A 16,499-nucleotide genomic window follows, 5' to 3' on the forward strand; every position below is an offset into this window, starting at 1 on the left:
ACATGGATAAACTTCTTGAAAACCTAAACACGTATGGTGGAAACCTTGGCAAAGGCAATTCCAAGGAAAATAAACTGGATGACATTCATAAAAACATTTTTCTTTGCTGTAACCTAACATGATTTTATTTTTTTGAGACATCCTGATTTCCCCACAGAAATTGTACCACGAATGACAGTTTGCATGTTAATCAGTAAGTACAGTATGTGTGTGTGTCAGTGTGTTACCTCCTCCACACTGGACAGTACAGTCCTGCCAGCTGCTGTGTGTCCAGATGTAGAGATACTCCTGTTCCCTCTGTTCCTCACTGCTCTTGTCCTGAGATGTGTTCAGAGATACTGTGTACTCATAGTGGATCCCATAGCTCTGATCATGAAAGAGCAGCACCTGGGAACATGACGGAGAGGTATAAACAAAAGAGAAGCTGCGCCTAAAGCTTACAAACTTTCACTCATTTTATCTGCCTTTTATTTTTATTTGTCAAACTAATGTTCAGTGTTTAACAGTAGACAATAGAAATTAAACCTAGCCAAGGTTACAGTGGTTGCTTCCATTTCAACAGTAAATCAAAACTAAGAGGGTTTTTCCAAGGGCCTGGTCGGTCCACTTTAGCTGTGCCATGCCAAGCCTAGCTGTAATGACGTGTGTCTCCACTGCGGTCTCACAGCAGGGGATAGTTGTACTAAGCCACACTTTTGTGGACCAGCTTGGCAGCAGGGTAGCTGTGTCTTCGGCAGCTAAACTCATGTGTGTCTGTAATGGAGACTATAGAGAAAGCTCTGTTTTTAAAAGTCTCTCTGTGTTCAGCTCAGTCACTGGTAATGATGCAAACCAACCTTCCCTGCTGCTGCTGCTTCACATTAAAAGATTTCCACTTGCAAACCAGTGGGAGTTATAGGAAATGCAATGTGTTTGCCACCAAGTTAGCTGAGCTTCATTAGTGGTGTTCTTCAATAAAAACACGGTCTAATCAATCAAATATGGACACGTTCTGCGCTATTTGGTCCACAGATCTGTTTTAAATGTACCAGGGCGGAGATGTGCAAACAGAACCAGCCCCACTAAGGTGAAAAAACTGGTAGTGTTGTGAGGACCTGTGTTTGTGCATACAGTTTGCATGTACTTGTGTTTGGTGAAACCAACTCAGTCCCCACAACACTTCTGGGAAAATGTTTTGTGGACCGATTAAACTAATGTTGAACTTCTGGTTCAACCAGAAGGTGTAAAAAGGACACAGTATACCATCATGAAAACATCATCCCAGTGGTGAAGTACTGTGGAGGGAGCATCCTGATTTGAGGCGGCTTTGTTACCTTGTGTTTGCCATCAATGATGGACAGCATGTAATCATTGATGGGAAAATGAATGCCCAAGTTTATCAATGTGTCTTAGAGGATAATGTCAGGGGGGCTGTCTGCCAAATGAAGCTCAGCAGAAGTTGGGTGCATCAGGACAATGATCCTAAAACATCGAAGTAAATGTACTACAAAATAGCTTCAAACAAAGAAAATCCAACTTTTGGAGTGGCCCATTTAGAGCCCAGGCTTTAACCCAACAGAGATGGTGTGGAATGACCTCAGAGAGCTGTTCACACCACACATTCTAAGAATATGGCTGAGCTCAAGCAGCTCTGTTTGAAAGAATGGTCCAACAGTCCTCTTGAACATTGTGCAGGTGTGATCCACAGCTAAAGGAGGCGCTTATTTGAGGATATTGCTGCCAAAGCAGGTTCGACCAGTTATTAAATCCAAGGGTTCACTTACTTTTTCCACCAACACTGGGAATGTTTAATGGCTGTGTTCAATAAAGACACAAAAGGTCGGAACAGTTATATTATGCACTTTGAGTTTGTCTTTTAACTAAATTAATGCAGAAAACAGGTCATTCCAAAGGGTCACATACTCTTTCTTGCCCCTGTACATGCAGATACTCAATGAACATACCCTATTTTAGCTAACCCAACTTCAGCTGAACATTGGAATGCATTCTTGTACAGAACAAGTATTGTGGATTTTGTCCTCCATTTCTTTCAGTGTAGTCGTGACACAGAAGGATCTCTTCATGGCCGCTAAGGACCAGAGAAATGATTATAGTGATCAATAACTCTTTCTACATTTATGTAATGTAATATGAGTACTGTATTGAGATAAATTTGCAAAGATTTAAAACTGTCCTTTCGCATGCTGTCAGGTTTGTACAATCTATGTTGTAAATAGTTCAAATTTTTATCTTATTTCTCCTATTACTTGTTGTCATCAACATCTATCATTGTTCTTGCAGCCAATGAAAACCCCTCCTTCTGTGCTGGTTGTATTATTCCAGAATGCAGTTATATAAAAAGGCATATAAACAATGAATTTTTACTAAATAACACTCCCTGTCTCAAATTGGCTGGACATTGGATGGGTCTAATCTCTTTTTACATTTTTTGTCGTTGGCTGCGGTCTACATCATCCTGCGTAATGTTTGCTAATTAAATTGTTGAAGGCAAGTAATGTTTATTTGTCTTCTTGAGAAACACTACAGTATGCTTCTACTAATATAAAATAAAAAGAAAAATTGTTAAATGCAAAACAGCTGCTGAATATGTGCAACAATAGCTGCAACAAGCCAAAAACAATTGATAATAGAATATTAAGAACCCTTTACCAGCCAAGAAAATCTGCCAGTGCAGTAAAACTATTCTAACCTGTTTTTAATAACAAAGCCGCTTGTCTAAGAGTTTTCTCGAAGGCAGTGTATCCTGATATAAGACAGAACAAAGCAGATAACTTCATTAATATCAAGAAGAATAAACTAGATTCTTCTTGGCTTTTGAAACAAACAAATATCAATAGGAAACACTTTTTTTAAGGACTCAAATGGCCTCATAATATGGGGATGTTTGCCATGTGTTAAAATCCACAAAATTTAGGATTTTATGACACTCTCACACATTTCGAACAGGTAAAAAGTTCAGTGTCACCCACAAATATAAAAGTTCATTGAAGATGACTCTGTTATTCACAAATGAGCATCCCTGATATGAGATTCATTAGCTTCCATTACAGTCCAGACCACTGATTTAGAGCTATGCCCAATAGTGTAATCAGCTGTTCATCCATGTCTCCAGCTCTGCACGGGGTGACTGTGTGTTCATTTGAGCGCATCAGGTGTAGATGTACACTAACCAAGCACTTTATTAGGAAACCATACTAATACTGGGTAAGGTGTCAATTCTTCGTGTTATGGACTGTACAAGATGTTGGAAACATTCCTTTGAAATTCAGGTCCATGTTGACAAGATGACATTACATCATTCCTGCAGATTTTTCAGCTGCACCATAACCCTGCCAATCCCCCATTCTACCATATCCCAAAGGTGTTCTACTGGATTCAGATCTGATGACTGGGGAGGTCACTGAAGTACACTGAACTTCCATATTCATAAAACCACTCTGAGATGACTTAGGCTTTGTGACATGCATTATCCTGCTGGAAGTAGCCATTAGATTCTGGTAAATTGTGGCCATTTAGGGATGCACATGGTCAACAACAATACTCAGATAGGCTGTGGCATTCAAACAATGTTCAATTGGTATTAATAGGCCCAAAGTCTGCCAAGAAAACATTCCCAACACCATTACACCACCACCACCTGCCGGGACTGTTGACACAAGGCAACGTTGGATCTGTGGATTCATGATGTTGACGTAAAATTCATCTGTGTGCCTCAGCAGAAATCCAGAGTCATCAGACCAGGCTAGGATTTCTAAGTCTTTAATTGTCAGGTTTAGGTGAGCCTCAATGCAGAGTTTTATTCTTGGCTGACAGAAGTGGAACCCGACAAGGTCTTTCTGCTGCTGTTGTGCTTTCTGAGATGTTTTTCTGCTCACCACAGATGTAAAGAGTTGTTATCTGAGTTACGGTAGCCCTTCTGGCAGCTCCAACTAGTCTGGCCGTTCTCCTCTGATCTTTCTGAGCAACAAGGAAACAACTGCTGCTCACTGGATGTTTTCTGTTTTTGGAACCATTCTGAGTAAACTCTAGAGACCGTTGTGTGTGAAAATACCAGGAGATCAGCAGTTTCAGGAATACTCAAATCAGCCTGTCTGGCACCAACAATCATGCCACAGACAAAGTCACTTAGATCACATTTTTTCCCTAATCTGATGTTTGAAATGAACATTAACTGAAGCTCCTGACCTGTATCTGCATAATTTTATGCATCGCACTGCTGCCACATGCTTGGCTGACTAGATAATTACATGAAAAAGCAGAGGTACAGGTTTTCCTAATAAAGTATTCAGTGAGTATCTAGTATCCTCTTGCGATCCTCTTTGCTCTTCATGAGCTTTTTTTTTTTCACAGTATATTTCTGAATATGAACAGTTAATAGACTAAAACTAAAAGAGGATAGTCTTAAAACATCCAAACATTCTGGATATAAGATATTGGAAAATGGTTTAGGATCAGAAAAAAATTATATTGGATATCTACTGATACCGAATCCGATCCGATACTTTAAATAAAATTTACATAAATCTTGATTATATGTATCTAATACACTGTTATTATATGTGTAGACTTCTAAATTTGCCCATAGCTATTCGTTCCAGAAAACGACAGTCTGTGTCGTACATCAGATGTGTTCCAAAAGCAAGGTGAAGGGAAAGCAAGACAGAGAAACAATGCAGAAGAGAAGACTTCAAGGAAGATCGAAATTAGATGGCTTCATTTTAGCAGTAACAAATAGCATCATGTGAGGACCAAAACTGGTGGAGGAAGAAGATGTGCAACGGTTGAAAAAACAAGAACTGCCGCTTAGCTTGTGGGAATAGGAAAGGAGCTATTTTCCCAAAATGAACAATAAAAAAAAGGGTGAGCTGAAGACCCTGACCCCTGATGTCTGTGATTTTAAAAGAAACACAAATTCGTATGGATGACATAGTTGGTAGACTTTATGAACAAACCAAATTGAAGTTGCTTAGATTTCACCTTTGCACTAAAGAAGCACATTCAACAGATCAGTCATCACCTGAAGTGGATGAATGTAGTGAAGATTCCTTATCTGAGTATTTACAGTGCATTCAGAAAGCAAGAGACCCCATCACTTTTTTCAATTTTTGTCATGTTGTTTTTGCTGTGATATGCATTGTCATCTGTGAGACCTTACATAAACCTGTGTGTGTCTTTCCAAATCACGTCCAATCAATAGAATGTAACACAGCTGGACGCAGATCAAGATGTAGAAACATCTCAAAGATGATCAAGAGAAATGGGAGGCACCTGAGCTAAATTTCAAGTGTCATAGAAAAGGGTCTGAATACTTTTGTCACTGTCAAATATTTCAGTTTTTCCTTTTCAATGAATTTGCAAAAATTTATGAAATTCTGTTTTTGCTTTGTCATTATGGGTTATTCTGTGCAGACTGATGAGCGAAAAAAATAATTTAAACGATTTTAGGCTGAAACAACAACAAAATGTGAGAAAAGTGAAGAGGTCTGAATACTTTCTGTAGGCACTGTATCTGTCAGCATCACTGAGGGAGCAGATTTATATTTAACTAAACATGGATCTCACACTGATGCAGAGGATTCAATCACAGTATGGACATTCATCTGACACCAGCGAACAGGTTTATGATATTAGGAATAACATTTGTAATAAATAAAAGTAATGATGATGACAGGGAGACATGTAGAGAGATGGGGCTTGAAGATGAAAATTTATAATTTAAAATTTTAATTAAAAGAGAAGGTATGGGGTGGTTGGTGGCCTAATGGTTAGGACACATACCACATAATCGCAAGGTCCGCTGTTTCGATTCCCTGCCGGGGGGGCTTTGTTGCATGTCACACCCCTCTCTCTGCCCTTGTTTCTTGTCTCTCCACACTGTCTACTGTCCAGTAAAAGCCAAATGCCAAAAAAAAAAAAATCTTAAAAAAAAAAAAAAGATAAGGTTCATATTTTACATAAAACAGAGAGATTGAGCAGTCAATCCAGTGTTTCCCAGCAACTTTCTGTATGTCTGCATGTACTTGAACCTCTATAAGACACAGTTCTTCTGGGACTTTGTTGTTGACGTGTGGTCAGACCAATTTTTTCTTGCATTTGGATGCATTTATTTTTTATGTTTTTTTTTTTTTAATCTATGGATAAGAATATTTGTAAAAGGCTTACTGGTTTGTATTCAATAACACGTTGGCTGAGTGTGGCACACACCCTTTTGCTCACCAGTAAGCAACATTTTAGTAATAAAAAATACCACCTATGTACTGTATGTCTATGTTTGCTGCCAATGTATCATAGACACACTGATGAAGATGTAAGAAATGCTAAAAACATAGCACACTAAAAGACATCCTTTTCTCATAGTAGACTTTAGTGGAGCCTTTTTCAGCCCTATATATTTTGTGTGCAATATTTGATATTAAATGTGGAACATGTTCCTCACTGCCAATATTTGAAATCACTGCTTAGTTACAACAATATTGAAAATGTGTTTTCCTGTTTCTGTCACTATCCTTCCACTGTAGCTCAGCATGTAATCACTGTGTCCGTGAACACAGGTAATTTTACTCTAAACAACTGTTACTTTGTAAGATTCCACTTGATTTTAACTTGAACTCAGACTGTTGAAGTTTCACATCAGCTTCAGCTGAACTTGCATCTGAATCGCATTAGGAAGAAGCAAACAAGCATGGACAGGAGGAACAATTACATCAGCCAAAAACTGTTTCAATATTTGCCTGTAAGTATTGCTTTAACACTGACAAGAAAAAATGTGAACCTATCCTTTAGGGCTAAATATCACAGAACAGTGGCTCAGTGCATTTTTACCAATTAAACACAAACAGCAATTTTTGGTTTAGTATGAAAGTCTACTTGCAGAGACTTACCTTACTGAGACAGACAACTCAGTACAGTGAACATAATGTCACTGTTTGATGCAAATATTTTTATCAAAATGGTGTTTTGTTACACTGCAGCTTAAAGTGCAGATTTGGGAAAAAAATTATTTCATAGGTAACAGGTGATGTGATTGTATGCTGGTGGAAGCTGCCAAATTTACACTATGCCTCTCTTGATATTAGACAGCAGCACAGTCAAGACTGACAGCGTCCCTCACTGGTGCAGGGCAGATGCAGAATTGAAGTACCCACTCATACAGACCAGTACCTCTATTTTGAGTAACACCTTCATCTTGAATATGATATAATGGTAATCTGAACTTTACACCACCCGACAGTAATTATATTCATTGCCATTAGATGCAAGGCGAGAGAGAAGAAACTCATTCAACGTGAATGAGATGCAGTGTGTGGGAAAGCCCGACCATCTGTTTGCGCGTCAATACTGGTGACTCTCTGCTATTGGAAAGTGGCCAAGGTTTGTCCAAAATTCGCTAGATTTGTCGCTAGGTGCATTTTTTTTTAAAAGTCGCTAAAGGGGTGTGAAAAGTCTATAAATCTAGTAACAAAGGCTCTAAGTTGGCAACATCCCTGTAAACACCCCCCCGATGAAATAATAGAAACTGTTCACACAAGTCATTTTGAAAGAGCAACAGCCAATTGGGAAACTTCAGCACTCCGCTGGGCACTGTTTGAAGGGGAAACAGAGTAAGTTAGGAGAGGACAGGCTGAGGAAAGATTTTTGTGAGGCTGAATGGCAAGCAGTTTGATGGATTGCTAGACCATGGTGTAATCTCGGCAAAAAAAAAAACTCTGATAAAAGTTGGGCTCTGATAAATGCTAATTCATCTGCATGTTGGTTTTACATGGAAAATGAAATAGAGCATATCAATCACATATATGGTAGGCAGGTGCATATGCAAATAGTTAAAGGTCAATATGATCAAAATGATATAGTGTGCAATTATGAGTATATTGAGATATAACAACAAAGAACCGAATGAATTATGTTTTTACCATCAGATGTAAGGGAGTCTTAGTGGGTCCCTTGGCAGACATCTTCTCCCACAGTCCCCTTCGAACATATCGCACTGTGGTCCCAGCCAACTCAAACTCTCCTGGAAGCTCAATCTTCCAGTCACTGTTGATGGATCTCTTACTGGAGTCTTTCAAGGCTGTTAGGAAGACACAGGAGGTCAGAAATGACACTTTTACGCAGAAACCTTTTGTTTGTCATGGAATTAAGAACACCTGTTCTGCCTATTTATGACCCATTAGAACTAAACCAATATCACAGGTTAGCTCCTAGTTGTCCTTGTTCTAATGTGTGCACAGTACATTTTCTTTGTATTTATGGACTTTCAGTTCCTGAAAAGTTGTAGTGTTTACACTGGAGAGTCAATAGGGCGAACAGTTAAAGCAATCATAAATCTTTTTAATAATTCTATTTTAATTATAGCACAATGCCCATACAGCAACCTACAGTATAAAACAAAACTAAGCACACACATATACAATATCACAAAACTGTTAAGTAATTACAAATCTTGTCAATTTAATAGTTTTATTTGTTTTTCGTCAAAGCCTGAGAAGAGTCGAGCCAATTTATTTGAAAAACAGAAATGTTAGATTTTTAATGTTAATTAAACTATAATGAAAGGTCCATATTAAAGAACCAACTGCAACAAAAGTTTGTACACCCTTCAATAGTGAGATTCCATTCTTTTATTTTTTTTAACATTTGTATGTCCACCTTTATTTTTAATGACAGATTCGATCCCCCTGGGCATGGATGATACCAGTCTTGCACAAATCTGTGGAGAGATGTTCTGCCATCCTTCACAGATGATTCTTTTCAGCAGCTCTTTGCTGGAGGGCTTTTTTTGCTCTACCTTATGTTTTAAAATACTCCAAAGGTGTTCAATTGGATTCAAGTCAGGGGAAATACTTAACCAGGTCATAGTTTTCACGTTTTTCTTCTTTACAAACTCTTGTGTGATTTTTGCAGTGTGTGGGATCATTGTCATGTTGGAAAATTCCTCTCCTGCCAAGCTTCTTGAGACTGGGAGTTATCCTTTCATTCAGTATTTGGGTACTCATAGTGCCATCTATAAATTTCATCTCCCCTACACTTTTGCACTAATTCAGCCCCATAACTCCCACCTCCACATTTCGCAGTTGGCACTATGCAGTCACTCTTGGTAGTCCTGACCAGGTCCAAGCCAGAAAAATGATAGACCCCATCTGAACTAAACAATTTGGTTTCACCTGACCAAAGAGTAAATGGCCAGTATCCATCAGGCTCCTTTTCATGTACTTCGACAAACTTCAATCTCACAGTTTTGTGAACAATGGTTTTCTTCTTGGATGCTGTCCGTAGTGCTTGACTTCATGCATTGTCCTTACACATTCCAATCAGTCATGGAAGCACCAATTTCTACAAATTAATCCTTGTGCCAAGTCTGAAGAGGTTAACCATCTGTTTTTCAGTGCAAGGTTGTTTAAATAGTAAATTGTGCCTTGTGTCTTTTTTTTGAGGACAGCCACTGCCCCCTCTGTTATTGGTAGTATGGCTCTTCCTGTACCTCATGATCACTGCTGCAACTGTGTTTAGGCTTATGTTTAGTAGTCAACGGTGATACTCTTCTATCCTTTTGCATCTTTATGAAGTCTCACAATCTGGTTTCCTACTTGTTCAGACAATTCCTTACCATGGGGAATCATGTTGCATTATATGCAACCCAGGCCAAAACTGAGAAAGCTGTGGTGTTAAATGGGTTATTTTATAATCTTGTGCATGCAATTATCCCTTGGTGGAAATCACAGGTGTAATAATTTTTATTGCAGTGATCACAAGTAAACTGACTTTTGTTGTAGTTATTGCATGTGGACTCACCATTTTTGCACTGAGGTTGTACTTTGGGGCCTGTGTTTTCAGTGTAGTTTTCATCTTTTCTTTTTTAATTAGCTCAACCAAGGAGGTTATGTTTTCACCAATGTCAGTTTATTGAATCGTTTGTTGGTTTGTCAGCGGGATTACGCAAAAAGTACTGAACCAAACTTGGTGGAGGGATGGGGCATGGGCCAGGAAGGAACCCATTAAATTTTGGTCTGGATCTAGTTGAAGGGGTGGATCCAGGATCACTTTCCTTAACATTATGTGATAGGGCATTTTTTGCCTTGGTGGAGGTATGCGCTCTAGTGAGTGCTACTCCAGTAATACATAAGGTCAAATCCACTTAAAACACATTAAAAATAATGCAATTATTGTAAGATCATACAATTTTGAATCATTTTATATACTAGTGATATTGCACACTCAGTTTTGTTGTATACTGTATATGGTTAAGGTTTAGGTTTAAGGAATAGTTCAACATTTTGAGACAGGTGCAGTGACTGATGTCCGTAGTCTTGTCGTCACAGTGAGGTAACCCGATTTCATATCATTGTGTTTGTACAGACACCGAAGCAAAACCTGTGCTTACCAACCATATCTGGCAACCTGTGCTATGCAGTAACGGGAGATATGCTGTAAGGAGGTGCTGGGCAGATGGATAAACTGTTTTTTGAAGGACGGGCCATACTTTATGTGTTGACCAAATGCTAAAGTGTTTTTTTTTTCAAGGGTTAAAAAAAAAAGCAAAAGATCATTCTGGACTGGTCAGAGCAGTTCTGGCCAGTCTTTTAAAAGAACCCTTGAAGTGGATTGTAAGTGTTCTGAAGACTTGCCAACTGATTATCTCATCACATGTCCAGAGTAGCAAACTTGTCTGTCAGAGTGTGTGGACTTTAAGATGGTAAAAATCTGGGTTGAATCCAAAACAACAGAATATTTGTTGAGTAAATAAAATCTCGGCAGGTTGTGTGTGTGTGATCCAAAAAATGATGGACAGAACCACCAGAACAAGACCGACAGCATAATAAACCAATTATCCTAAATAACCTGAAGTTAATAAATAAGTAATAATAAATAAGTGTAAAAAGGGTATGCTACCCATGAGCTTTCTGTTACCTTGGGTTTAAGTTAATTCAGGCATTCAAGTCTAAAAACCCCCAGTGAGGGCTCCAGAAATATTTGTGGTGAACATTCTACATTTTAGGTAGTGTCAATGTAAATATCTTATTGACACAGACGGCAAAATTCAGCTGCTTCATGTATTCTTGCATACACTATTTTCGACTGGAAAAAGGGCTGATAAATAAATCCTACCTTAAGGTCTGACACTGACAAGAAGTGTTGTTCCAGGATTTCTTTGATGTGCTCATGTTTTTTTTCTCTGTCTGTGGGAATTTGTGGTCTTTGGGATTCATTTGCTACCATCACTATTCTCTCACTGGCTGTCTTTAAAACATCCATGTCCTCCTGTTTCATCAGAGACTGAACATGAGATAAATCCAGCCAGGGAGCCATGTTAAACCTGCAGCCAGCTGTCCAAGTGCTGGCCCGATAGAAATTTAAGTGGCTGAACAAAAAAGATTAGCTTACCTGCTAGAACATGAATAGGGCAGAATAAGATTAGGGTTGAATGATAAACAATTACAAAGGCTGTTGTCATATTTTTTTATATACATATTTTAATCCTGCTAGGTTCCTCAGATCCTCTAATCAAGTGTCTCCCATCACCCCATATCTGATTACAGGACAGGTATCATGCTTAGTATGGAAATTAGGAGAACTAATTCTTAAGACATGCTGTCCAACCACGTTGGAGAACAAATGTATTTATAGTTTTTCCGAATGGCCACACTGGAAGGTGTAGTGAAAATCCAGCTGTAAAGCTGGCCAATCACGGTGCCAGTACACCCTGTGAAACACATGCATCATTACCCAGAAAGCTATGTGAAGGTTTGTCCTCCACAACTTTGATTCTCCTGGCTCCTGCAGGGATAACCACAGCCTCGATGTAGCCTGATAGAAAGACAGAAACATCAGGTGAAAACATATTCAGAGGCATACACAGGTGGACAGGGAGACAGGGACGGGCTGGTGACTTCTGTATCTGTATCAGAGATGCTCTATCCACTGCAACACTGAATTCAGTCCCTCGTAGTATCGAATGTATTTCATTTTTTTTGTACAATTTTATCACACATTTTTCTTTCCTTATTAGTGTGTCATTAAAGGACCATATCAGTTTTTTTTCCCTTTTATTACAGATTACCAATCCTTCACGACCCATTATCAAACATTTTGTAGTGTTTTAGTTGTAGCTTAGAGTGTTTTAATGTGTTTTTCCTTCAAAATTGCCATCCATTGGGTTCCATTCATTTTCAATACTCTTCGCAAATAAACATTAAGAGACCAATATGTTAGATTTAGGGCGTGATTGTGTTTTAGCAATCTGAATCTAGTTTTAAACTGAAAACTCAAAATCAATGAAAAGTCCAGTAATCAACATTTGTATGAAAAGTTAAAATAACTAAAACTCAAATTCAAGTTCTGACCGAGCTGAGATCTTTATTTTTGTTTACTGAAAAGGCAAAAACACAAGTTTTGGTGACATCTTAAATAATGTTAACAACTTGTCCATACTAAAAATGAGATAAACAGCAGAAGACACCAAATTTAGATTAAATAAGTATCTGACACATTGATACAAAAATAGCCTACATTCTTTACAACTCATTATTTATGAATTAACCAAATACTGATTCAGTTGAACTATTGATTTAACATAAATGAAAGTGGGAGTGGATGTTAGCTAGGAGGCTGCAACTCCTGACACAGATTTGATGGAGATGGTCGACTCACCACTCTGGCAGCTTCGTTTAGCTACAACAAGACTAGGTCAAAACCTAGTATATGGCACACACCGACCAGTTGTACAGTGGTGTTAGAGTGGTACTTCTCTAAACTCACCAATGATTTTTGGCAGAGGACAGGCACTGAATTTCAGAGAGCACATTAATCAAACAACAGCCGAATTTCATATATGTATGAAACTTCATACATATATGAAATTTTACAAAATAAAAGCAGGCACTATCTTGATACATTCAAAAACTCAATCAATTTTCAACTATTTATCAGCTGATTTTCATACTGTACAAAAATGAAAGGAAACCAATGGCTGCATGGAAAGTAGGAAAACTTGTTCAACAATCTAAAATACTGTGGTATGTTTTAGAAAATGGTGGGCATAAACAGGGCTGCTTATAATTACATAATGTAGGATTATGGTTCTCAAATTTTCACAAATTTTTAGTCATCAATGTCATGGCTGTACAAAATTTCATGGCAATCCAACCAATAGTTGTTGAGATATTCCAGTCAATGTCGGTCTGTTGTGTGACAGCCCTGTCAATATGTGTAGAAATAACTCAGTAACAGTAATAGTTTAAAAGAAAAACACCTGGCACCTGATGACTGCCAGATGATATTTAAGATAAGATTTAAGATTAATGCATCATCAGGACATTATAGATTGTAACGTTACTATGAATAACTAAGTGAGTAAAAGATGAACTGATTTCATAAAGGCATAAAGATAGCACGTTTCTTTAATATTTTAAGCAAGATTACTTTTTTATTTCCATCTTTTACAGTTTCAAAATAACAAAAAAGGAAAAGGTCCCGAAACCAAAGTTTTGGCACCTTGCATGGTCAGTACTTAGTAAAAACCTCTTTGGCAAGTATCACAGCTTGTAAACACTTTTTGTAGCCAGCCAAGTGTCTTTCAGATTTGTTTTCAGGGATTTTCGCTCATTATTCCTGCAAAAGGCTTCTAGTTTTGGGAGATTCTTGGGCCGTCTTACATAAGCTGCTCCTGAGGTCTATCCACAGATTTCAGATGATGTTTAAGTTCGGGGGACCGTGAGGGCCATGGCAAAACCTTCAGCTTGTGCCACTTGAGATAGTCCATTTTGGATATCAAGGTGGTTTAGGATCATAAATCTGTTGTAGAGGCCGATCTCTTTTCATCTTCAGCTTTTGAAAGATGGTGTGATGTTTGCTTCCAGAATTTGATGGTATTTAATTGAATCCATTCTTCCTTCTACCCGTGAAATATTCCCCATGCCACTGGCTGCAGCACAAACACAAAGCATGATCAATCCACCCCCATGCTTAACAGCTGGAGAGGTGTTCTTTTCATGAAATTCTGCCCCCTTTTTTCTCCAAATATACCTTTACTCATTGAGTCCAAAAAGTTTTATTTTAACTTCATCAGTCCACAGTAGTTTTTTCCGAAATGCATCAGGCTTGTTTAGATGTTCCTTTGCAAACTTCTGATACTGAATTTGTGGTGAGGACTCAGGAAAGGTTTTAATCTGATGACCCTTCCATGAAGTGCAAGTGTTGCTGCACATTGGAGCTATGCACCACCACTCCAGAGTCTGCTATATCTTCCTCAAGGTCTTTTGTCAAGCGGGGCTTTTATTTGCCTTTCTAGCAATCCTACAAGCAGTTCTCTCAGAAAGTTTTCTTGCTCTTCCAGACCTCAAATTGACCTCCATCGTTCCTGTTAACTGCCATTTTTCAATGAGAAATTGTACAAAACAAAAATAAAACACTAATCTTGCTTTAAATGTTGAAAAGAATGTTTCATTTTTAACTTTATGCCTTTTTGGGGATCAGTCAACTTCTACCCACTTAACTATTTACAGTAACCAGATTTTGACTAGGGGTGCCCAAACTTTTTCATGCCACTCTACTTTTGATGGAAAATAAGAAAAGACAAATAAAATAAATGCCTTTGGGTTATGAAGAAAAATTAACAAAGTTGCAAAGAATGTTTTCATGTTTCATTTTTTATTTTATTAAAAAACATGAATTATGTTAGAGCTGCTATGTTTGTGTTTCCCCTCAGGTCCTGGTGGTAAGTGGAGATTATATTAATGCAAACTGGTTGGACATGGACAGTCCATCCAGAATACATGTAAGATCAGCCATTCCCATTCCTTCCCTCTCTCACTCCATACCTGTCTGTCCCCCTTACTACACATTCACACATCCACTCACAACACTACTGATCTACTGATTGACTATTTCATACATTTAGTCAAAATATTTACTTGCAATTTCTGTAAATAAATATGATTTATTTCCCAGTACAACCATGTGCATTTCCCTTCCTTTGTCATGGCCTAAGAGCCGGGTAAATTAGGTCAATTGGTTGGATTGCCATGAAATTCTGTACAGTTGCGATGAATCTGACTTTGGTTATCACATGACTTTTCCTCTCCATCAGCTCATACTTTTAATTTCTCCAATACTAGCAATACTGCTACTTACCAAAATATTATCATGTGAACATGACAAACTAAGATGGTGACAATGGTGAATATTACCTGTGAAACATTAGTATGTTGTCACTGTTAGCATGTCAGCATGTCGACTCTTGCTGTTAAGCTCCAAAGTATTTTTGGGAGACTTTTTCTGCCTTTATTAGGTAGAGTGCATTAGGGGGCTGACAGGAAATTAGGGGAAAGGGGATGACATGCAACTAAGGTCCCTGACCAGACTCAGCCACCAGGGATGTTTAACAGGATTTTAACTTGGATTTTAAGTCCCAATGCCTCAAAAGATGCTGTTTATTGTAGTTTACTATAAACAAGGTCAAGTTAGAATGGGAGCATCACAGAATCATGTTTTTATAAATAAGTTGTGAGAAAAAAATCAAAACTAATGAGAAATACTAACAAGTTAGGCACAGTTCATTATTGATTACAATATTTTACTTTCTAATTGTAGCATCTCTGTCACACAGCCAGCCACCAGCCCTTCTCCACACACAGCATACCTTTCTGATATTTATTGGGCATTATTTCAACACAAAGCAGCTCAATCTCACAGCCACCAATTATTATACCAATGACTGTGTCTACAATGTGTTGGGGGTAGGCCAATAAATACTGTAAACTAGATTATGTTACAGAAAGTCATACAAGAGCACACAAACAAGAGAATATTAATTTATTGTTTTGTTTTTTTAATTTATGTAATTTCAGTCTTATTTTCACTACTTTAGCCATCATTCTCATAGGTTATGATAACATTTTCCTCAGCATTTTTACGGCTGAGATCTAGGAAGAGACTCTAACAGCTTCTGTTAGACACAGCTCTGTAACTGCGGCAACAGGAGTTCACAACATTGTGGTGGAGACACAGAAATTTAACATAGCTGAAATATCCATTATAATCTTCATACATGAGCATAAAACCACAACTCTTCACAAGTAAAATAAAACAAAACTGAACCAGGAAGCATAACAAACAGTCTGGATTATTAACTAAATTTTCACCTTTGACTTCACTTCTAAATAAACTGAGAAAATATTGATAACAGTATGACACTTCACTTTTACAGGGTTGAAGCTCTTCTAAGGACTGTATGGGTGTGTAGAGACTGTTGAATCTCCTACACTCCGCTGCTAGTTTGTTGCACCTGTTACAGTACAACAAACTCATACCTTCAACATTCTTATTAATACACAGAGTTTGGTAACATATAAGGTAGAACGCCTTCTACAGCGGTAACAAATCTGTGTTACAAAATTAATATGATAGATTCATGATCTGACATTGATATGGCTAAGGCTTGGTTAGGCTTAGAGAGCAGTTGTCTCCTGTGTCAAAGTCATAGCTGACCCATCCATTGACCAAGA

At 38.0% G+C, this 16,499-nt stretch overlaps 1 protein-coding gene across 2 annotated transcripts in view; it reads right to left on the reverse strand.

Annotated features, from left to right (window-relative positions):
* Positions 1-16,499, reverse strand: part of adamts17 (ADAM metallopeptidase with thrombospondin type 1 motif, 17) — a 171,993-nt gene that overhangs the window by 18,569 nt on the left and 136,925 nt on the right. For both annotated transcript variants that reach the window (XM_040124678.1, XM_040124670.1), the window contains 3 exons: positions 11,722-11,802; positions 7,911-8,068; positions 228-387 (listed from right to left, as the gene is read on the reverse strand). In XM_040124678.1, coding sequence (XP_039980612.1) covers positions 228-387; positions 7,911-8,068; positions 11,722-11,802 — 399 coding nt within the window. The remainder of the gene's footprint in view (positions 1-227; positions 388-7,910; positions 8,069-11,721; positions 11,803-16,499) is intronic.

The sequence above is a fragment of the Xiphias gladius genome, chromosome 1 (genome assembly GCF_016859285.1).
Source record: "Xiphias gladius isolate SHS-SW01 ecotype Sanya breed wild chromosome 1, ASM1685928v1, whole genome shotgun sequence".
NCBI lineage: Eukaryota > Metazoa > Chordata > Actinopteri > Istiophoriformes > Xiphiidae > Xiphias > Xiphias gladius.